This window comes from Bos mutus, chromosome 4, assembly GCF_027580195.1.
Source record: "Bos mutus isolate GX-2022 chromosome 4, NWIPB_WYAK_1.1, whole genome shotgun sequence".
Lineage (NCBI taxonomy): Eukaryota > Metazoa > Chordata > Mammalia > Artiodactyla > Bovidae > Bos > Bos mutus.
In genome coordinates this window covers 67,869,098-67,892,358 of record NC_091620.1, presented here as the reverse complement: position 1 = coordinate 67,892,358, position 23,261 = coordinate 67,869,098, and the positions used below count along the sequence as shown (strand labels likewise).

The 23,261-nt window shown below is 41.2% G+C and overlaps 1 protein-coding gene across 7 annotated transcripts in view; it reads right to left on the bottom strand.

The window, feature by feature from the left end:
- The window catches only part of ST7 (suppression of tumorigenicity 7), a 268,415-nt gene that overhangs the window by 47,667 nt on the left and 197,487 nt on the right, over positions 1 to 23,261 (bottom strand). For all 7 annotated transcript variants that reach the window (XM_070369588.1, XM_005899134.3, XM_005899135.3 and 4 more), the window contains one exon: positions 18,512 to 18,626. In XM_070369588.1, the coding sequence (XP_070225689.1) occupies positions 18,512 to 18,626 (115 nt within the window). The remainder of the gene's footprint in view (positions 1 to 18,511; positions 18,627 to 23,261) is intronic.

The window sequence follows — 23,261 nt, the reverse complement described above, 5'->3', positions numbered from 1 at the left end:
AAATAATTATAGTGTCACGGAGTTGTGAACATAGTACACAGAGTTCTGTGAAGCTTCTCTCAAATGGTAACAACTCACAAAACTGTATAATGATATAAAAACCAAGAGACTGACACTGGTATAGTACTATTAAGTCAATTATAGACCTTATTCAGTTTTCACCATTTTTTACATGCATTCCTATGAGTTTGTGGTTCTATGCAATTTCATCCCAAGGCTAGATTCATGTAACCACCACTACTATCAAAACACACAACTTTCCCAAAGGAATCCTCTTATGCTGGCTCTTTCCCTTGTCACCCATACCTGTCCCCCAGTGACCACTAATCTGTTCTCTATCTCCATAAATTTGTCTGCCTACTATCATTTTATGCTTTTGCAATCAGGGAAATGAATATAATGGTAAGGGGAACAGAGTGACTAACAGTAGTGATGAAAACGGTAGTATCAGAAGTTTAAAGCAGGAAATAACACCAAATAAGATGCTTTCCTAGACTTCTTATAATTTATTCAGAAATTTTATTTTGAGGAAGAGACTTGAAATTATTCTAAGTCAATTTTATGAAGAGACTCTAACTATGCAGTGCTTTTCTGTCTTTTTAAGTGGTGTGTAGCTACCACTATTGCCAGAAAGTCTCTTTAAGGATTAGAATCCAAGGAGGAAATGAAGGGAAATAATGAGACATCACATATTTCCATTACTCATTATAGAAAGAAGGAATGCTGATGTTTCTCACTTAAGCAAAGCTGAACTGCTGGCGTTAATTCTCCTTCCACTTCTTTGCCATCTTGTGCTTCATATGGATCCTTTTATGAAAAGGGAAGAACTTTCTCTAAGCGTGTGTAAAATCAAATAGACATAAAAAACTTTAATTAAAAGCTACAATCCTGAACTCCACAGAATTAGAGTCATAGCGTATGCACTTTCCTGTCAGGCTTCTTTCATTCCAAATGATATTTTGAGGTTCATCCATGTTGTAGCGTACAGCAGTATCTCATCCCTTTTTATTGCTGAGTAGTATTTCATTGTGTGAATATACCACAATATGTTTATTCTCTTGCTCATGGCTATTTGGATTGTTTTCCAGTTCTTCACTATTATATAGAAAGCTGTTGTTATCATTCTTGTGTATGTTTTTTCTTAAAAAAAAAAACAAAAACTCATTGTTCTTGGATATATAACTGGAAATGGAATTTAGTCAGAAGACAGATAAATGACTGGTGGATAGTACTCCAAAGAGGTTGTGTGAAGTTTGCAAAACTAATATATGGTGAGAGAAGTCAGAGAAATGGTTACAGCTGGGTTGAGGGGTAACTTTCTGAGATGATGGAAAATTCTATGATCCTGGGCGGTGATCACAGAGGTGTGTATGTATAACTGGTGGCTCAGATGGTAAAGAGTCTGCCTGCAGAGTGGGAGACCCAGGTTTGATCCCTGAGTCAGGAATATCCCCTGGAGAAGAAAATGGCTACCCATTCCAGTATTTTTGCCTGGAGAATCCCATGGAGTGAGGAGCCAGGCAGGTTATAGTCCATGTGGTCACAGAGTCGGACACGACTGAGCAACTTCACTCACTCACTCATACATAACTGAAAAGTCATCCAGCTCTATGTTTAAGACTTGTGTATGTTACAGAATGTAATTTATATCTCAATTAAAAAAAGGTGAAAAAAAAAAAAAAGCCAAACCTATGATCCTGAAGCTGTCTTCTCTCCCTTGCCTTTCATCACTTTGGCCCCTCCATTCCCTCTATGGATCCTTATCTAAAAATTCCTTCTTAGTTTAATAAACAGAATTTGATTATTTCTCAAGTTGACCTTTCAACTATTAAGATGGTTAAATTATCTCCTCTAAACCTAATCTTATCCACTCCAGTACTCTTGCCTGGAAAATTCCATGGGCGGAGGAGCCTGGTAGGCTGCAGTCCATGGGGTCGCAGAGTCGGACACAACTGAGTGATTCACTTTCACTTTTCACTTTCATGCACTGGAGAAGGAAATGGCAACCCACTCCAGTGTTCTTGCTTGGAGAATACCAGGGATGGCAGAGCCTGGTGGGCTGCTGTCTATGGGGTTGCACAGAGTCGGACACAACTGAAGTGACTTAGCAGCATCAGCCCTTTAACTGAAGACACAGTATTCAGAACTTCTCACTTCTTTTTATTACAGAGCCATGGGTGATTTAAAAATATGAGATTTACAACTGTAAATAATCCTCTGGATCCCTGAAACCTGACCAGTACAGAGCCAGGGAAACATGCAGCCTGGGGAGCCCGTGGCCACTGCCCCAGCTCTGAGTACCAGCAAGGATGGCCCTGAAGTTGAACAGCTGCAGCACTTTGTTCCTAAGACTATGTGGTCAACAAACCTTCACTCCACATTCTATCCAAACCAATTTCACTCAAAGGCAGGTCTTCTCTCTATTACTTCAGCCAGGAGAATTTTGGAATCTATGAGCAGGATTTCCACATATGCCTCCATTAAATTTTAAATCTTAAGATAAAATCTAAACTATTAAATAGTAATGGTTTCAGCATATCATTCCAGCCTATCAGTCATAGTTGTAACTCAACCTATCACCTATAGCTTTGCTCCATACACGTCATAAGTATACCTTCCTTTCTATATGATCATTATCATCATCAAAATTACCACTAGCTAACATTTATTGAAGGCTTATTAAGTCCCAGACACTGGTGTTAATCACGTATACACATTAATCCTCAGACCAGTAGGTCCTATTAGATAGGACCTACTGCTAGCCCTGTTTTACAGATGGGGAAAGTGAGGCATAAAACAGTTAAGAAATATGACAACACGACACACCTAGAAGAAATATGAGCTTCCCCCAGAGCACATGCTTGTTAACTGTGCTATGCTGTCAGCAAGGTCTGACTTAAAAACATAGTGACCACAGCAATACCAAGGAGAGAGTCCAGAAATGGTATTCTAGAGATCGCCCTGTATTTGCAGTGGTCTGCAATAATCTGTGTGCAACCATTTATTAATAATTACAACAGGTAAAACTGTGCAGCACTGGAGAGACTTTAAGGAGATACCCCATGTCCAAGGGCAAAGGAGAGCCCCAGCAAGATGGTAGGAGGGGCAAAATCGCGTTTAGAATCAAACATACCTGCCAGAGACATTCAGAGGGCTCAAACAAACCTTGTGTGCACCAGGACCCAAAGACCCACAGAGACTGGGACAGAACTGTGTTTGAGTGTCTCTTGTGGAGGTACGGGTCAGCAGTGGACTGCTGCAGGAGCAGGGGCTCAGGGTGCAGCAGGCGTGGGTATGGCATAAGCCCTCTTGGAGGAGGTTGCTATCAACCCCATCATATAGCTGTCAGAACTTACATAGGAATGGGGAAATAGATTCTTAGAGGGCACAAACAGAATCCTGTGTGCACCAGGACCCAGGAGAAAGGAGCAGTGATGCCACAAGAGACTGACCCAGACTTGCCCATGAGTGTCCAGGAGTCACTAGCGGAGGTGTGGGTCGGCAGTGGCCAACTGCAGGTTGGGGGCACTAAGTGCAGCAGTGCGAGCATGGGACCTTTTGAAGGAGGTCACCATTATCTTCATTACCTCCACCATAGTTTAGCCCCAGGTGAATAACAGGGAGGGAACACAGGCCTACCCATCAACAGAAAACTGGATTAAAGAATGGCCCCGCCCATCAGAACAAGACCCAGTCTCCCCCTCAGTCAGTCTCTCCATTCAGGAAGCTTCTATAAGCCCCTTATCCTTCTCCATCAGAGTACATAGACTGAAAACCACAATCACAGGAAACTAACCAATCTGATCACATGGACCACAGCCTTGTCTAACTCAGTGAAATTATGAGCCATGCCGTGTAGGGCCACCCAAGATGGACAGGTCATGGTGGAAAGTTCTTACAAAACGTGGTACACTAGAGAAGGAAATGGTAAACCATTTCCATATTCTTGCCTTGAGAAGCCCATGAACAATATGAAAAGGCAAAAAGATAAGACACTGAAAGATGAACTCCCCAGGTCGGTAGGTGCCCAATATGTTACTGGAGATCAGTGGAGAAATAACTCCAGAAAGAATGAAGGGACAGAGACAAAGCAAAAAGAACACCCAGTTGTGGATGTGACTGGTGATGGAAACAAGATCCAATGCTGTAAACAGCAATATTGCATAGGAACCTGGAATGTCAGGTCCATGAATAAAGGCAAATTAAAAGTGGTCAAACAGGAGATGGCAAGAGTGAACATTGACATTTTAGGAATCAGCGAACCAAAATGGACTGGAATGGGTGAATTTAACTCAGATGACCATTATATCTACTACTGCAGGCAAGAATCCCTTAGAAGAAATGGAGTAACCATCATAGTCAACAAAAGAGTCTGAAATGCAGTACTTGGATCAATCTCAAAAACAACAGAATGATCTCTCTCTGTTTCCAAGGCAAACTGTTCAAATCACAGTAATCCAAGTCTATGCCCCGACCAGTAATACTGAAGAAGCTGAAGTTGAATGGTTCTACAAGAACCTTCTACACCTACAAGACCTTCTAGAACTAACACCCCCAAAAGATGTCCTTTTCATTATAGGGGACTGGAATGTAAAAGTTGGAAGTCAAGAGATACCTGGAGTAACAGGCAAATTTGGCCTTGGAGTACAGAAAGCAGCAGGGCAAAAGCTACAGAATTTTGCCAAGAGAACGCAGTGGACATAGCAAACACCCTCTTCCAACAACACAAGAGAAGACTCTACACATGGACATCACTAGATGGTCAACACCAAAATCAGACTGATTATATAATTTACAGCCAAAGATGGAGAAGTTCTATACAGTCAGCTAAAACAAGACCAGGAACTGACTGTGGCTCAGATCATGAACTCCTTATTGCCAAATTCAGACTTAAATTGAAGAAAGTAGGGAAAACCACTGGACAATTCAGGTACGACCTAAATCAAATCCCTTATGATTATACAGTGGAAGTGACAAGGGATTAGATCTAATAGAGTGCCTGAAGAACTATGGATGGAGGGTCGTGATATTGTACAGGAGGCAGGGATCAAAACCATCCCCAAGAAAAAGAAATGTAAAAAGGCAAAATGGTTGTCTGAAGAGGCCTTACAAAGAGCTGTGAATAGAAAAGCCTCTTGATGAAAGGGAAAGAGGAGAGTGAAAAAGTTGGCTTAAAGCTCAACATTCGGAAAACTAAGATCATGGCATCTGGTCCCATCAGTTCAGTTCAGTTCAGTTCAGTCGCTCAGTCGTGTCTGACTCTTTGTGACCCCATGAATTGCAGCATGCCAGCCCTCCCTATCCATCACCAACTCCCGGAGTTCACTCAAACTCACATTCATTGAGTCGGTGATGCCATCCAGCCATCTCATCCTCTGTTGTCCCCTTCTTCTCCTGCCCCCAATCCCTCCCAGCATCAGAGTCTTTCCCAATGAGTGAACTCTTAGCATCCAGTCCCATCACTTCATGGGAAATAGATGGGGAAACAGTGGAAACAGTGTCAGACTTTCTTTTTTTGGGCTCCAAAATCACTGCAGATGGTGACTGCAGCCATGAAATTAAAAGACGCTTCCTCCTTGGAAGAAAAGTTATGACCAACCTAGACAGCATATTCAAAAGCAGAGACATCACTTTGCCAACAAAGGTCTGTCTAGTCAAAGCTATGGTTTTTCCAGTAGTCATGTATGGATGTGAGAGTTGGACTATAAAGAAAGCTGAGCACTGAAGAATTGATGCTTTTGAACTGTGGTGTTGGAGAAGACTCTTGAGAGTCCCTTGGACTGCAAGGAGATCCAACCAGTCCATCCTAAAGATCAGTCCTGGGTGTTCATTGGAAGAACTGATATTGAAGCTGAAACTCCAATACTTTGGCCATCTAATGCAAAGAGGTGATTCATTTGAAAGACCCTGATGCTGGGAAAGATTGAGGGCAGGAGGGAAAGGGGAAGACAGAGGATGAGATGGTTAGATGGCATCACTGACACAATGGACATGACTTTGGATAAACTCCGGGAGTTGGTGATGGACAGGGAAGCCTGGCGTGCTGCAATTCATGGGGTCACAAAGAGTTAGACACAACTGAGCAACTCAACTGAACTGATCTGAGAAGAGAAGTGAAAGGCAAAGAAGAAAAGGAAAGATATACCCATCTGAATGCAGGTTTCCAAAGAATAGCAAGGAGAGATAAGAATGTCTTCCTCAGTGATCAATGCAAAGAAATAGAGGAAAACAATAGAATGGGAAAGACTAGAGATCTCTTGAGAAAATTAGAGGTACCAAGGGAACATTTCATGCAAAGATGGGCTTAATAAAGGATAGAAAAGGTATGGACTTAACAGAAGCAGAAGATATTAAGAAGAGGTGGTAGGAATACCCAGAAGAGCTATACAAAAAAGATCTTCACAACCCAGATAATCATGATGGCATGATCACTCAACTAGAGCCAGACATCCTGGAATGCAAAGTCAAGTGGGCTTTAGGAAGCATCACTACAAACAAAGCTAGTGGAGGTGATGGAATTCCCGTCTAGCTAGTTCAAATCCTAAAAGATGATGCTGTGAATGCGCTTCACTCAATATGCCAGCAAATTTGGAAAACTCAGCAGTGGCCACAGGACTGGAAAAGGTCAGTTTTCATTCCAATCCCAAAGAAAGGCAATGCCAAAGAATGCTCAAACTACTGTACAATTGCACTCATTTCACATGCTAGTAAAGTAATGCTCAAAATTCTCCAAGCCAGGCTTCAATAGTACCTGAACCGTGAACTTCCAGATGTTCAAGCTGGATTAAGAAAAGGCAGAGAAACCAGAGATCAAATTGCCAACATCTGTTGGATCACAGAAAAAGCATGAGAGTTCCAGAAAAACATCTACTTCTACTTTATTAACTATGCCAATGCCTTTGACTGTATAGATCACGACAAACTCTGTAAAATTCTGAAAGAGATGAGAATACCAGACCACCTGACCTGCCTCTTGAGAAACCTGTATGCAGTTCAGGAAGCAACAGTTAGAACTGGACATGGAACAACAGGTCAAGGCTGTATATTGTCACCCTGCTTATTTAACTTATATGCAGAGTACATCATAAGAAATGCTGGGCTGGAGGAAGCACAAGCTGGAATCAAGATTCCTGGGAGAAATATCAATAACCTCAGATATGCAGATGACACCACCCTTACAGAAGAAAGTGAAGAACTAAAGAGCCTCTTGATGAAAGTGAAAGAGGAGAGCCAGAAGTTTTTGGCTTAAAACTCAACAATCAGAAAACTAAGATCATGGCATCTGGTCCCATCACTTCATGGCAAATTGATGGGGGAACCATGGAAACAGTGAGAGACTTTATTTTGGGGGGCTCCATGGGGTCGCTGAGAGTCGGACACAACTGGGCGACTTCACTTTCACTTTTCATTTTCATGCATTGGAGGAGGAAATGGCAACCCACTCCAGTGTTCTTGCCTGGAGAATCCCAGGGACAGTGGGGCCTGGTGGGCTGCCGTCTATGGGGTCGCAGAGTCAGACACGACTGAAACGACTTAGCAGCAGCAGCAGCAAAATCACTGCAGATGGTGAATGCAGCCATGAAATTAAAAGACGCTTCCTCCTTGGAAGAAAAGCTATGACCAACCTAGACAGTATATTAAAAAGCAGAGACATTACTTTGCCAACAAAGGTCCGTCTAGTCAAAACTATGGTTTTTCCAGTGGTCATGTATGGATGTGAGAGTTGGAGTATAAAGAAAGCTGAGCACCAAAAAATTGTTGCTTTTGAACTCTGTGTGGTATTGGAGAAGACTCTTAAGAGTCCCTTGGACAGCAAGGAGATCCAACCAGTCCATCCTAAAGGAAATCAGTCCTGAATATTCATTGGAAGGACTGATGCTGAAGTTGAAACTCGAATACTTTGGCCACCTGATGTGAAGACCTGACTCATTTGAAAAGACCCTGATGCTGGGAAAGATTGAAGGCAGGATAATAAGGGGACGACAGAGGATGAGATGGCTGGATGGCATCATTGACTCAATGGACATGAGTTTTAGTAGGCTCCGGGAGTTGGTGATGGACAGGGAAGCCTGGCATGCTGCAGTCCATGGGGTCACAAAGAGTCGGATTTGACTGAACGACTGAACTGAACTGAAAGTTCTTTTTTTTTTGATAAGAATTAAATCCAAGGTATTAATTACTCTCAGACTTTGCCTACGTTAGTTGTAATTAAAGTGTCGAGAAGCAAGGTCCCTAAAGACCTTCCACCTCTTCCTCACATTTCACTTTTTTCCTCCTTGTGTCACTGCTATCACTCAGCAGAAGTATCCAGGTATTGATGAAAGTAGGTAGCATACATGAATCCTGGCAGACGCTTAATGTAACATCTTAGTTACATTCCCCTCGAAAAACAGATTATCTAAGGGTTTTTCTGGTCTATATAGGTCTTGACTTCCTGGAGTTAAGAAAGAGATCACCAGAGACCAAATGAAATTAAGTGCTTATAATTTAAAATAAAAGTTTTGATTATCCATGAAATAAAAAGTTTCTGCATTGGGATTTGCATTTGTTGTTAAAGGAAGAAAAACCAAACTCTATTAATAACTCTTTTACACTTCTTGGTTGGAGAACCTAGAATATGTCTCCCTGAAGGATAGAATTCTGCTTCTTTGCAGAGTCTGAAAGCTCTGCCACAGGAGTTCGGCATCCTACCCTCTAGGTCTCAAGGCTTTCACACCGTGTTCACCTCCTGACCCACCTCAAGTCAAAACTGGCCGAGTGTGAATTCACTGTGCCATTCTCTTCATTCTGCAGGCAGAATGAAGCCCTTACTCTGCTGAACTTGCCTTCAGGGTCTCTCAATAGTCTTCAGAATCAAAGCTCTTTGAGCTCTGGCTCCTGCTTAACTCATCAGCGCATCTTCTGCTGCAGCCCTCCTCCACCCCTCTGCTCTGTGGAAAACAACGTTCTCCATACAAGCTGTGTCAGTCCTGCCCAAATGTGTTTGGATGTGTTTTCTTTGCCTCCAGCACCTTCACTGTTTGGTTCTGCACAGATCCCACCTCCATGGGGGTGGTTTCTCTCATCACCTTGGGTGAGGTGTCCCTTCCATCTTAGGTTAAACTCTGTCAGTCTTTACACTTCACATCAACTGTCCATTCTCATTTCCCTGTCCTATTCACATGGTGTGCTTTAAGGGTTAAAGCTGTGTTTCTTCATCACTTCCTACCCACAATACAAAACAATGTTTGAAACATAGTTGGTGGTCAGTGCTTGCTGAATAAAATCCTAAATTAACATAGTAACATATTAAATCACTTTATATCACTTTCCTTGGACATGCAAACATTTACTTCTAATTTAGCTTCTAGGAGCCAAGAGTGATCTATATTGATGTGTACTTTAAGAGGGAGTCAGAAACGTGTTATTTCTCAGCATGTATACTTCATTTATCTTTGCTTACAATTCCATGAACAGAGGAGCCTGGCTGGCTACAGTCCTTGGGGCTGGAAGAGTCAGACACAACTGAGCACGGACGCACGCACAGCATTCCAGCAGAATGCATGACTTTGGATTGTGTTCTAAATCTAGATGTCTATTTGACAAAGCAGTATAGTGGGAAAGTGGGGCAGGAAGAAGCAAGAGTAAAAGCTGAAGCAAGGTTAAACAAAAGTGAACTTTCTGTTCAGAAACAAAGAAAGCAAACCACACCTCTTCTGGCTCCCAAGCACCCTTTATGAGAATGGTGCTACTGAAAAAAAAAAAGAAAGGTCATCTCGGGGAGGATGACTCTTAAGTTTTCAAAAGTCATGAATGGCTCATACTAACAAACTTGAAATTCAATGAAATAATCTTGGGACAAAGTTATGATTATGAGTACAGCTGTCATTTTAATGTCTCAGAAAACCCATGGGGCAAAACCTCAGATAGGATAGAATTTTTTTCCAGTGATGATCTTTTTGCCTAATTTCCCTTTGTTCATCTATAATAATAGTAACAATCAAGATGTAATCTTAAAAATATCATTACTCTTCCTATGTATGAGATCGGTCAGTTGAGGGTCAATTTCACACTGAAACCTCTAAAACCATGTTTTCAAGGGCAGCAGCCAGTAGATAAGTAAGTCCCAAAGCACCTCACAAGTAAGAGCACTATTTCACAGTGCAGCTCCATCTGACAAGTCGATCATTCCCCACAGACACTCTGAACATCTACCGTAGTACATCCGTGTCCAAGAAGAGGACACAGGGCTTGCTCTCAGAGTTTCTTTCTCACTACTGCTAGCAGCATGTTTCAAACTGATTCACTGAGCACAGATTCACCCCACCTTGATTCATTACGGGTTGCTTTTTTGTTTTTAACCTCTTTCTCCAACAGACTGAAAGCCTCTTGGCAACACAGAGTAAATAATATTCATCTTCAAATCTGGAAGTACCTAAAAGTATCTTCAGCATAAAGGTTTGCTGAATTAATTTGAAAAAATTAATCTAATTAATTTTTAGGTTTTTAGGTTTTAATTTTAGGCTCCCTGTAACCACCTAAGATTACAGAGTATCAAGTATCACTTTTCTTAGTCAGACAACAAGTTGATATACGAAGTTTATGTAGCCTTGACAGATTCTTCTGGAGCCATGAACAGAGCAAATGAACAAACAAAAGTGAAAAACAAACTAAGGAAAATACAGCCCATTTCTCCTTCCTGTCAGTGGACCATAATGTCTTATTACTGTACCATGATGTGATTCTATCTTCCATGTGACTGTCTTCAATAAGATTTCTCTGTTTACTCCTGTTCATGATATGATGCAAAGAAAACAACAATATATATGCATAATTGTGTTCTTAAATTTTTCAGGGGATTCTAGACAGTATGAAGTTGTTTGGTCCCACCTTCAAAAAGTCAATCTAAGGTTGTCCCCTTTCAACCAAAGGAGAAAGCTTCACTGAAGAAATAATAAGGACTGATATAAAATAAAAAGAACCTCAAAAAGGTGTGTCACCTGGGAAGTCAATGATTCAATCAGGAAACACCACTGATCTTAGTAATTTAGAGCAAAGGGAGTGGCAGGCAACACGGATTCAACTACATGAAGAAATATTTATCTTATGCTACAAAGCAAACACCAGATGTTATTTGCAGCTTCTGGACTGGATTATCCCAGAGGGTCTGTGTCAGAAAGCACTTCTATGGCTGGTGCCCTAGAACCAAATATCAAAGTTTATGTGATGGTGATGGCCAACTAAAGAGAAATGTTACCTTGGTAAATTATGATAACTGGACCAGAAGGATTACTAAAGCAAGCATAAATTTAGAGGGTTGTTCCTATGCCAATTCTGTGAATTATAGATGTATGCACTCATAAAATGTCTTCCATCATCAGAAATTGTAGAAACTTTTCACACATACAGTCTTTACTCTGAAATAGCATCTGTGAGTAGTCCTGCTCATTGCACATACAGCATGACAGCCAAACACTTTGTAACCTCAAAGGCCCAGTTCTCATGACAGACCTCCTTCTTGGTTTCCCAGTCAGCAGGGCACTCAGTGCAAAGCTATACAGGGCCATTACTTCTCAGTGACTTATGCTCACCAGCCTGAAGCCATAGTCCATGGTGTCAGGGCGGATAATTATTTTCTTTTTTGAAGCAGCAATGTGATTATTTGCCCATCTTTTACACAAAAATTCTCTTCAACATTCGCCTGGTATCCTTGATCTTTTCCATAAGAACCAGGCCAAGGAAGGGAGCTGGACTAGGCTTAAAGTCTGTCACTTGGGACTGACCGCACTTCAAATCCTCTTTCTCAAATGCCACCTAATTTTGCAGTGGATATGTCTCCAAAGCTGCTTGTGCCTGTGGTATCAAAACTCACATCTATAGATACACTTGACTGAAATGCACCATTTTGGAGGTCTGGACAGCCTAATCTGATAGTCTGATGCTGACAGCCTCAATACAAATTCTATTCAATGGTCCTTCTGAAATCTCAAATCCCACTTGTTCCATAAATGTAAGTGAAAAACAGCCTAGACAAAAGACAGGGTATCTGGTGACCACTTTAGAGGAACAGAGATGATCACTGAGTAACTTGTTCTAGCTGTAAGGCCCTGGGCAATGAACAGTGCACAAAATTTTTACTTATAACTACATGCTGACTCTGTAAAACAATGATCAGCAGAAAGTTTACTCTCTGAAGGGTCTCAACATAGAGTGATTCCCTCATGTTTTCTTTAGAATTTCTGCTTTCAATCTACTGAGATGAAAGTATTCCCCCAATGCTACAAACATGTCCTGTACTTAAAAGTATTCCTTCTGCACACTGTGAAGTGAAGTCGCTCAGTTGTGGCTGACTCTTTGTGACCCCATGGACTGTAGCCTACCAGGATCCTCCATCCATGGGATTTTCCAGGCAAGAATGCTGGAGTGGGTTGCCATTTCCTTCTCCAGGAGATCTTCCCGACCCAGGGATTGAACCCAGGTCTCCTGCATTGTAGGCAGACGCTTTACCATCTGAGCCACCAGGGAAACTCTTCTGCACATTACCAGATAGTAAATAAGAATACAGATTTAGGATGGGCTTGATGGTACCAGTAAAAATGGTCTTGATATAGCTGTTGCATTTATATAACATTCGTGACTATATAAAAAGACCAGCTGTCCTTCACAGGGAAGCTTCTGACCCCAAATTTAGGGCAATCACTAGATGCCCTAATGCAGTAAGTATCCAGAAGAGCTTGAACTTGTATCTCCATTGGTACAAATTGCTCCGAGGCGGAAACGATCTGTCTTTATCTTGAGTGAAAATCTCGGGCAATTTTTATTTTTCAGTTTTCCAAATGTTTAAGAATTGTTTTAGAGATAAAACTAAGTGTTTCCATTCTTATTAAATATCTACACACATGTCCTATTTTATTGTTCAGTCACTCAGTCATGTCCTACTTTTTGTGACCCCATGGACTGCAGCACACCAGGCCTCCCTGTCCATCACCATCTCCCGGAGTTTGCTCAAACTCTTGTCCATTGAGTCAGTGATGCCACCCAGCCATCTCATCTTCTGTAGTCCCCTTTTCCTCCTGCTTTCAATCTTTCCCAGCAATGGGGTCTTTTCCAATGAGTCAGTTCACATGTCCTGTTAGATGTATAATGAATTTTAACAAGAGGCTATAACAGTTTTTAGGGGACACAAGACAGGGCTCTTCTGCTCTCATTTTAATTGACATTTTATATACGGTTTTCCATTTGAACAAAATGGGTTGAGAAGAGTGGTGAAGTTCAGGAGTGGTCCTCTTGTCTCTTTATAATGGTTAATAGTTACTGAATTCTTATTGTGTGCCCCATACTTTTCTAAACACTGTTGTTTAGTCGCTAAGTCATGTCTGACTCTTTTGTGACTCTACGGAATGTAGCCCACCTGGCTCCTCTGTTCATGGGATTTCCCAAGTAAGAACACTGGAGTGGATTGTCATTTCCGTCTCCAGGGGTTCTTCCCAACCCAAGGATCAAACCAGCATCTCCTGCATTGGCAGATAGATTCTTTATTACTGAGCCACCATTGATTAAATGCTTTAATCCTCACAACAAATTACCAGCTGTGTGATCTTGGGCAAGTTGCTTAGGCTTTCTAAGTCTTGATTCCATTTCCAGAGAAAGAAATGGAAGTTTAGAAGGTTAAGTGATTTGCTTAAGTTCACTCTCACATCCATGAGATGTGAGAGTTGGACCATAAAGAAAGCTGAGCGCCTAAAAATTAATGCTTTTGAACTGTGAAGTTGGAGAAGACTCTTGAGAGTCCCTGGGACTACAGGGAGATCAAACCAGTCAATACTAAAGGAGATCAACCCTGACCATTCATTGGAAGGACTGATGCTGAAGCTGAAGTTCCAATACTTTGGCCACCTGATGCAAAGGGCGGACTCATTGGAAAAGATCCTGATGCTGGGAAAGACTGAAGGCAGGAGCAGAAGGGGATAGCAGAAGACAAGATGGTTGGATGGCATCACCGACTCAATGGACATGAGTTTAAGCAAGCTCCGGGAGTTGGTAATGGACAGGGAAGCCTGGTGTCCATGGGGTCCCTGCAGTCCATGGGGTCACAAAGAGTCAGACAAAACTGAGAGACTGAACTGAACTAAGTTCACTCAGCCAGTGAAAGGCAGATCTGGGCTTGCTCTCAGCAGGCTGGCACCAGGGCTAGTCCTCTGCCCCACCACCAGGACTGCCTTGGGTATCCTCAGGAGTTACTAACTAAAGACAGAGCTAGGTACTCCCAAAGGAAATGCTCACAAAGGGAGCACTCATATTCATATTCACTTGCTTTGTGAGATTCTTCTAAAATTCAAATGCGCAAATGATAATGAATAAGAAACGCATGAATTCTTTTCCTCATTCCCACCCTAATCTTCAGACTTAAGCTTTCAAGCTAGGTGGCCTATAAACATCTTTGAAAGGCAATCCAAAGCTTGTAACAACTTTCTCAATGGCTTCATATAGAAGGTTCTGATGACCTTATGATCTTAAAAACACTGTCTTTATAGCTAATGTATGACTGAAAAAAAAAAAGATAAATTAAAATTAAATGAACACCATACATCAAATCCCTTTTGTGACTAATGAAATCAGGAACAAGGTGATTGGAGATGGTTTCAGAAAGATAGACAAATACAGATATGCCCAATTCTCAAGGAATAATTTTTTAAAAATCTTAAAAGACAATTTGGCATCACTGAAATTCTGCACCATGGCTCCAGCCTGCCTAATTCATTCTTTATAAGAGGAGGGAGAAGAAGAAAGTCACTTCAACGAGGCTTACGTTTATGAAAAACACATGGACTCTTAAAGCCAGCTAGACCTGAATTTGCATCTTAGTTCTGCAGTTTTGCAGTTTTCAAGGAATGTAGTTTTGAAAGTTACTTAAATTTACAAGCCTCAGCTTTGCATCTGATAAAACAGAATACCTTCTTGCAAGGTATACCTACCTTCTTGCAAGGACATTGTAAGGGTTATAGGTAATGTGTATAATTGGAACCAATGATAACAACAAGAAGAGTGTTAATAGAAACAATTAAATATACTGCCAACAGCAGAGACAGTGGAAGTGGGATGATGGTTAAGGGCATGGGCCTGGGGTCAGATGACCTCAGTTTATTCTTGCTTTCCTTTCCTCGTAGAATTCACATCATATCGAACAAAGGCTGTTCTAAGTTTCTCTCTTTGCCCTCACAACATAATATCTCCATGGTTTTACTGTGACATCTTAGGCTCTTCACTTGAATAAGTTACTTAACTCCTTTCTGTACCAGTTACCACAGCTGTAAAATGGGCTAATAATAGTATCTACCTCATATGCTGTGGCAAGAATAAATGAGTCCAGTCCATCCACGCCAAGCTTAGGATCATGTCTGACTGTGACACATCATAAGAACTCAATGTTAGCTGCTGCTGTTTTTTCAGTCATTGTATGAAAGACCCTCCAAAACCAACACCAACCACCTGGATAAAAATTGCTCACCCATAATGTTGGTTAACAGATTGAAACTAGAAGACCATGAAAATTCCTGAGGATGGCAAGACAGCATTTCAGACTAATGGCTGGAATAACATAAGATCAAAAGCCATCTGAAGGGAAAAGTAAAAATTAGATTGCAGTTTACAAGGAGGGGTGACTAGTTAACTGGTAATCCCTACTTGGAATCCAGGCTTGCCAAAGGGCTTCCCTATAAAAGAACTTTGTAAATGTCATTTTAAAAAGTCAAAGCAAAAAAAAAAATAGAAGTGAAGAATAAGAATGAGGCAAAGGGAGTATATGCCGCCTTCCTCCTTTCCTCAGAACATGCTGTGTTTTTTTCCCCTGTGCTTTGCCATATTTCTAAATCCTTTTTGCAAAGGTCAGAGAAGCAGCAACAATCCCATTGTGTCACTTCCCCTCATACTACTTAAAAAAATTCAGCCACCTAGCAAATGTAATAAAGAAGGATTGCTGTACCCATAAAACATCCAAGAAACAGCTACCCAACCAGAGCATTCCGATTTGCAAAGATAACATCTAATCCTGCTGCTCTGGGTGTGGCTCGATGGTGAGGGATGGGGAGGCTGGGGTTCAAAGTGCTGTCTCCAGCATCTCACAGATTACATTAATGACATCAGAACCAGGGTGAAGAGCAGGGCGCCCCAATTGCTGTCTGTACTCCAAGCCCTCTGAAGCTTCCACTTCCTCACATAGAGCAAGAAAATTGGATAAGAACTGGGTCGAGGGCCTTTGGGTCTCAAGGAAAAGCTGCAGGGATGAGCCGGAAAGAGCCCATTTTCTGGTCCGGGGAGAAGAAGACAAGGCATGTTTTTAATAGTCTGGTGTGGCTGCAGCTCACTCCTCGAGAACAGTAACTTCAGCAGCCACTTCATTATATTTCTACTGTAAATGACACAGGCCTGAGCCAAGTCTGAGCCAAAACACCCTCCAGGATTCAGCTGGGGTTAGGTCATCTGCAGCGGATTGACCACTGCTGAACTCTAAACCCCTAACGAGGCATCTCAGCAACAGTATGTGTCCTGCCACTAATGAGGCTCTTTTTCCATGAATAATGAGAAAGAACATCATCTCTGTTGCCAGGTACAAACATAAACAAAGCTCAACACAGGGCTTTGGTATAGTGAGTTTGTCCATTTGCAACAAAGGAATTTAGCAAAGTGAGAGCCAAGTTTTAGTGGAGGGTGGGACAGGCTCTTGTAACAAATAATGTGAACATATGTTATCAGAATCTAATAAATCAGCTTTCAGTTGTTGTGGCATGGAGACTGTGCAATGGGATAGAGACAGACGACAGAAAGCTCCAAATGAGTTCACTGCTTTATTTTACAATCAGTCTTGTAACACAAAGCTGATGATTTCTGTAATGAACTGAGATCTTCATGAAAGGAGCCTTAGGAGAGACCTGAGATCCCAAAGGCTCTATTGGCTAAACCTTTTCTCACGCCTTGATGTAGCAGGCTGAGTGCAGGCTGACTCTGGGGATGAGAACACTGAAGCCTTGCCATGACACTGCTGGCTTTGAGGTACTTTGTGGAAGGCGCATGACCACCTGAACCCATGTGCTGGGTTTCTTAGGTACCAAAAGGCCCTCAATGTACCATGAGCATTCTGCCTCTAAGGTAGTCTCCTGGCTTAGACTCCCAAGGTCAGCCCAACAGTGAGATTCCAGCATATAAACAGAGAACAAAAGTGAGCTGACATGAAGGCCAAACAGTCTTTATTTCGTTTACTGTAAAGTGTGCCACATTTTTCTCTCTTTCTAAAATCAGTTCCATACTAGGTAGCATGTATTTTCTTACACAGGGTGCTCATGTTTGCACAGGCCAAGCGGTGCCATCACTGACTAAGGGCTTTTAGTTTGCATCAGTCTGAGCAAGAATTAACAATAAAACAAAATGAAAACAGTCTCACGATGCCTCAGTTCCTCCAGCTGCAGAGGGTAACAACTCTAACCTATTTCAGATATACCTTTTGAGGAACTGTGTGTCAAAAATAAGACTCAAATAGTATAGCTGGCTCTATATGTTTGATGAATTGCTAGAAATTTTGACCTCAATAATTCTTTTTTCATGGAAAGGCATTTTATTTTAAATATAGCAGTGTGAACATGTCAATAATTCTTTAAATGTACTAAAAATGCTTACTTAATAAAGAATATTTTATAAAGTAAAAAAAAATCATGTAACATAAACAATCACTTCCTAACATCCATTTTATAAGCAAATATATTTATTTTGGGGAGAGAGTTAATGGGACATGGTATGAGTTAATGGCAGAATGGTATGAAATTCTGCAGAGATTCTAGCAGCTAATTATGTAGAAAATTGTGTATAATTAATCAAATAGTAAATTCAAAGACAATGGCAATTGAGAAGATTTTTCAAATATCTGGGTGGTATCAGCTTATTTTTCTGGTTTATTAAGAAAAGCAAAATAAAATAAGCTCATGGGTGAGTAGGTTAGAATGGCAAAGGGACTGCAAAGGCTTTCATGTGAAGAAATGGGAGTTTTTCTGCTAAAAAAGAGAAGACCTGGGGTGAAGGGGCCATGATTTCATCTTCAAACATTACTGAACTGTCACAAGTTTTGTAGCAGAAACTACCAGCTGTTTTTGGTGAAGGAAATGGCAACTCATTTCAGTATTCCTGCCTGAGAAATACCATGGATAGAGGAGTCTGGCGGGCTACAGTCCATAAGGTTGCAAAGATTCAAACACGACTTAGCAGCTAAACAACAAGAAAACCCAGCTGTTCTATTGCTTCAAAGATCTACATGACCAACAGGTAGTGGTCACAGCCAACCAGTGAGGGGTCAGCGCTGTTCCTACAGGGCACGTGCTGCCCGCAGAGGTTCTGAGTGATTCCTGACCACGGAAATCAGGTGGAAATTCATAAGACAATAGTTAGCACAGTGCTGTGCTATTTGAAATGATCCTTCTCATCTAATCATTGAAACACATCAAGAAGAGAGGAATACTCAAGTAGATAAAAGTACCCAAGGACTTACCGTCATACTTTGCTAAGACTGCCTGAACATCAGCATATGCTTGTAGTTCCAGGAGAGCCTCTAAAAGGTTTTCATGGATGTTGAACATGCTCAGGAGAGGGAACTCCTTCATTAACTAGGAAAGAAGAAATCAAGGGAAAATTAATATGTTTCTTTTTTTTTTAAGGTATAACTGAGTTATTTATATACTATATATAAAAGTATAGTATATTTTTTAGAAGTACAAGTAATACTAAATTACAAGCATTCACATCAATTATTATGTTGTAAAGCATTAAACGCTTAAATTTTTTCATGCTATTTTTGGGAACAGCAACTTTGAATTTGTGAGAATCTAAGGTGGGAGAAAAATCCAAAAGTGAGGAGTTTTATGAACACTGAGGAAGATGCTTACAGGCAGTATGAATGTTAAAATGCCTTTAAGGCCAAATAAGGTGAAGGTGGAAAACTATCTCCTAGTTGTTAACAGTTAGCAGTTCTGGATGGAAGCCAGAGGGTAGAAGGAGAAGCAAAAGGCATTGCTCTTTTGAGCAGCCTGATAGCCAAGTTAAAGACAAAAAAGTAGGAAAATAACTAGAAGGTGATATGTGTTGAGAAAATTTGCAGGTAGACAGAGAATGGTAGTAAAAGAAGATGTTAAGGAGTTTCTGCCTGTTGGTCTTAATAAAACAGGAGTCAAGATTATTTTTCGAGACTGAGGGAACAGGTGACAGGGAGGAAGTAGGAAGACCGCGGTCAAAGTGTGGAACAATCAAGGATTCCAGAGGCTGTCTTGGGACCCCAACAGACTGGAGACCACGGATGTAGAGAGTACAATTGGCACCGTTGTCAAGTTTCAGCTGACAGGGCTCAGCAGCCCAGGGACAGTGGCAAAGATGTCAAATGATAAGGTTGAGCCTGGGAAAACTGAATTAGATTCAATGAAAAGTCAAGGAGCAAGAGAACAGGCTAGAATGGTGAAGGAATGATTAAAGGAAAGGCTCAGGTTCTAGACAGCATAAAGAGGAAGAGAGGTCCAAAGGGAGTTAAAAGATATGATAATGAATGTCATTGGAAAACAAAGAGAAAGAAGAAAGGACGTGACCAAGAATTTCAGAGTAAAATCTTATCCTCAAGAAAGGTAAATCTCACCTTAAGGAGAAGACAACCAGGTTCTTTACAAAGCAAAGTCACACACGCACACATATACGTGTGTAAGTAAGTAATGATGTATTCATATATGTGTATGTATCATGACCCAGATAATCATGGTGGTGTGATCAACTCACCTACAGCCAGACATCCTGGAATGTGAGGTCAAGTGGGCCTTAGAAAGCATCACAAAGAACAAAGCTAGTGGAGGTGATGGAATTCCAGTTGAGCTATTTCAAATCCTGAAAGATGATGCTGTGAAAGTGCTGCACTCAATATGCAAACAAATTTGGAAAACATAGCAGTGGCCACAGGACTAGAAGAGGTCAGTTTTCATTCCAATCCAAAAGAAAGGCAATGCCAAAGAATGCTCAAACTACCGCACAGTTGCACTCATCTCACATGCTAGTAAAGTAATGCTCAAAATTCTCCAAGCCAGGCTTCAGCAATACATGAACCGTAACTTCCAGATATTCAAGCTGGATTTAGAAAAGGCAGAGGAACTACAGATCAAATTGCCAACATCCACTGGATCATCGAAAAAGCAAGAGAGTTCCAGAACAACATCTATTTCTGCTTTATTGACTATGCCAAAGCCTTTGACTGTGTGGATCACAATAAACTCTGGAAAATTCTTCAAGATATGGGAATACCAGACCACCTGACCTTCCTCTTGAGAAACCTATATGCTGGTCAGGAAGCAACAGTTAGAACTGGACAAGGAACAACAGACTGGTTCCAAATAGGAAAAGGAGTACGTCAAGGATGTATATTGTCACCCTGCTTATTTAACTTATATGCAGAGTACATCAGGAGAAATGCTGGGCTGGAAGGAATCAAGATTGCCAGGAGAAATAGCAATAACCTCAGATATGCAGATGACACCACCATTATGGCAGAAAGTGAAGAAGAACTGAAAAGCCTCTTGATGAAAGGGAAAGAGGAGAGTGAAAAAGTTGGCTTAAAGCTCAACATTCAGAAAACGAAGATCATGGCATCTGGTCCCATCACTTCATGGCAAAATAGATGGGGAAACAGTGGAAACAGTGTCAGACTTTATTTTGGGGGGCTCCAAAATCACTGCAGATGGTGACTGCAGCCATGAAATTAAAAGATGCTTACTCCTTGGAAGAAAAGTTATGACCAAACTAGATAGCATATTAAAAGGCAGAGACATTACTTTGCCAACAAAGGTACATCTAGTCAAGGCTATGGTTTTTCCAGTGGTCATGTATGGATGTGAGAGTTGGACTATGAAGAAAGCTGAGTGGCAAAGAATTGATGCTTTTGAACTGTGGTGTTGGAGAAGACTCTTGAGATTCCCTTGGACTGCAAGGAGATCCAACCAGTCCATCCTAAAGGAGATCAGTCCTGGGTGTTCATTGGAAGGACTGATGCTGAAGCTGAAACTCCAATACTTTGGCCACCTCATGCAAAGAGTTGACTCATTTGAAAAGACCCTGATGCTGGGAGGGGTTGGGGGCAGGAGCAGAAGGGGACGACAGAGGATGAGACAGCTGGATGGCATCACCAACCCGATGGACATGAGTTTGGGTAAACTCTGGGAGTTGGTGATGGACAGGGAGGCCTGGCGTGCTGGGATTCATGAGGTCGCGAAGAATCGGACACAACTGAGTGACTGAACTGAACTGTGCTTAGTCGCTCAGTCATGTCCTACTCTTTGCAATCCCATGGACTATAGCCCTCCAGGCTTCTCTGTTCATGGGGATTTTCCAGGCAAGAATACTGGAGTGGATTGCCATGCCTTCCTCCACGGGATCTTCCCATCCCAGGGATCGAACCCAGGTCTCCCGCATTGCAGGCACTTTCTTTACTGCCTGAGCCACCAGGGAAGCCCGTATACATATATACCCTCTATTTAATTTACTAAATGGATAAGTGTTCTCTATTATAACACAGTGACCTTTAAAGAAGTAATACTTCTTTTTTCGATGTCATCATATTTAAAGCAATTGTGCTGAGAGAAATAATACCCCTCAAAATAGACAAATTTATTATTAAACAAGAAACCAGTGGAGACACTGCATTGACTATTCACTTATTCCAAGTTAGAAACCTTTGCAATATTGTTTTATTTTTAAAAAATCCAAGAACTATTTAGCACATCTCTAAAAACAAATAATTTTCTGCAGCTTCAAGGCATCATATTACCAACAAATAATACCTATCAAAATGATTATGTCTTCAATAAGCCTGTCTAAACCCCCTAGAGACAGCCTGCAGTATTTCCACTGCTAGTAAAGGAAGTGAATAAGACTGTATCACACATTGTTGATGTTCTGCAACCAATAAAAGTATTACTTGTCTGGTTTATTCTGATTCTGGTTCACATCACTTTTTAATTTTTTTTCTCTTTCTAATTAGTGCTTGTTAGAATTAAATCTCTATCATTCAGCATTTGGCAATACAATAAAGATATTCTCTAAACTGCAACATTTAAACATTAACCATTTTTGATCAATTCTTTAGGTAGAGGTCAAACTTCAAGGACTCAAGTCATATTCTGTACTTTAACAACTGCAATTCCAAATACTAGTATGTTGAAGCTTAAAAACTGAAAGGGGAATCTAATTAAAATCTAACACATGTATGCCTATGGCCGATTCATGCTGATGTATGGCAGAGGCCATCACAACATTGTAAAGTAATTATTCTTCGATTAATATAAATAAATACATTTAAAAGATCCAATGAAACTCTGAGCAAACATGGAGGTCTGGGCTTGTTTAAATAGAACTCAAAGATGCTAGGAGTTTGGGCAGCAATGCTTTCACTGGATGCTTGGACAGAACATACCATGTCCAAAAAACAATCACCAATAAAAGAATTTTAAACATAGCAAATAGCAAATGTTGGAAAGGCAATTGAAGTCATATTACAATTTGGAAATCTAGCTTTGCTTCCTGAATATAAACAAGAAGAAATAGTGAACCTTCCACTGCCCCACTCACTCCAGTTATCACCTGACTTTCTCCAGCCTTTCAAAACAGGCTTTCTTAGAGAAGAGCCATGAGTATTCCACTCCTTCCGCTCCCTTCACTCCTCACTGTAAGCTACAATCTGGCTTCCAGCCCCACAATTTCTCTGAATCTACTCATTCCACATTTCCAGGTGACTTAAATTGCTCCTGTGGACGCCCTCCAGTCCTTTTCTTGCTTGACCTCTGCAACATTTGACAGTTTGATGACTTCTTGAAACTCTTGTCTCTTTTGGCTTCCTCCATACCATTTTCTTCTGGTTTTCTTCATACTCATCTTATAGCTCCTTCTCTAGTTTCCCCCTTTTCTGCTATTTAGGAGTAAGCTGTCTGCCTGGGTATGTCCCAAGTATTCTTTGCATAAACACACTGATCTCTAGGACACTTTCATGTCCGGGGTCTCAATACCACCACTTTTGTGGGGATGGCTCCCACATCCTCATATTCTGCTCTGACCTCTCTCCTAAGCCATTACATCAATTTATAAGCTCTCTCCCTGACAGTTTTACCCGATCCATCTAATACCAGGCTCATAAATTCCAAAGCCAACCCTTCAAACCTGTTCGTCCCCTTGGTATTTCCTATTTTGGAAAAGAACCATTAAGCCCTGCGTTAAGAATC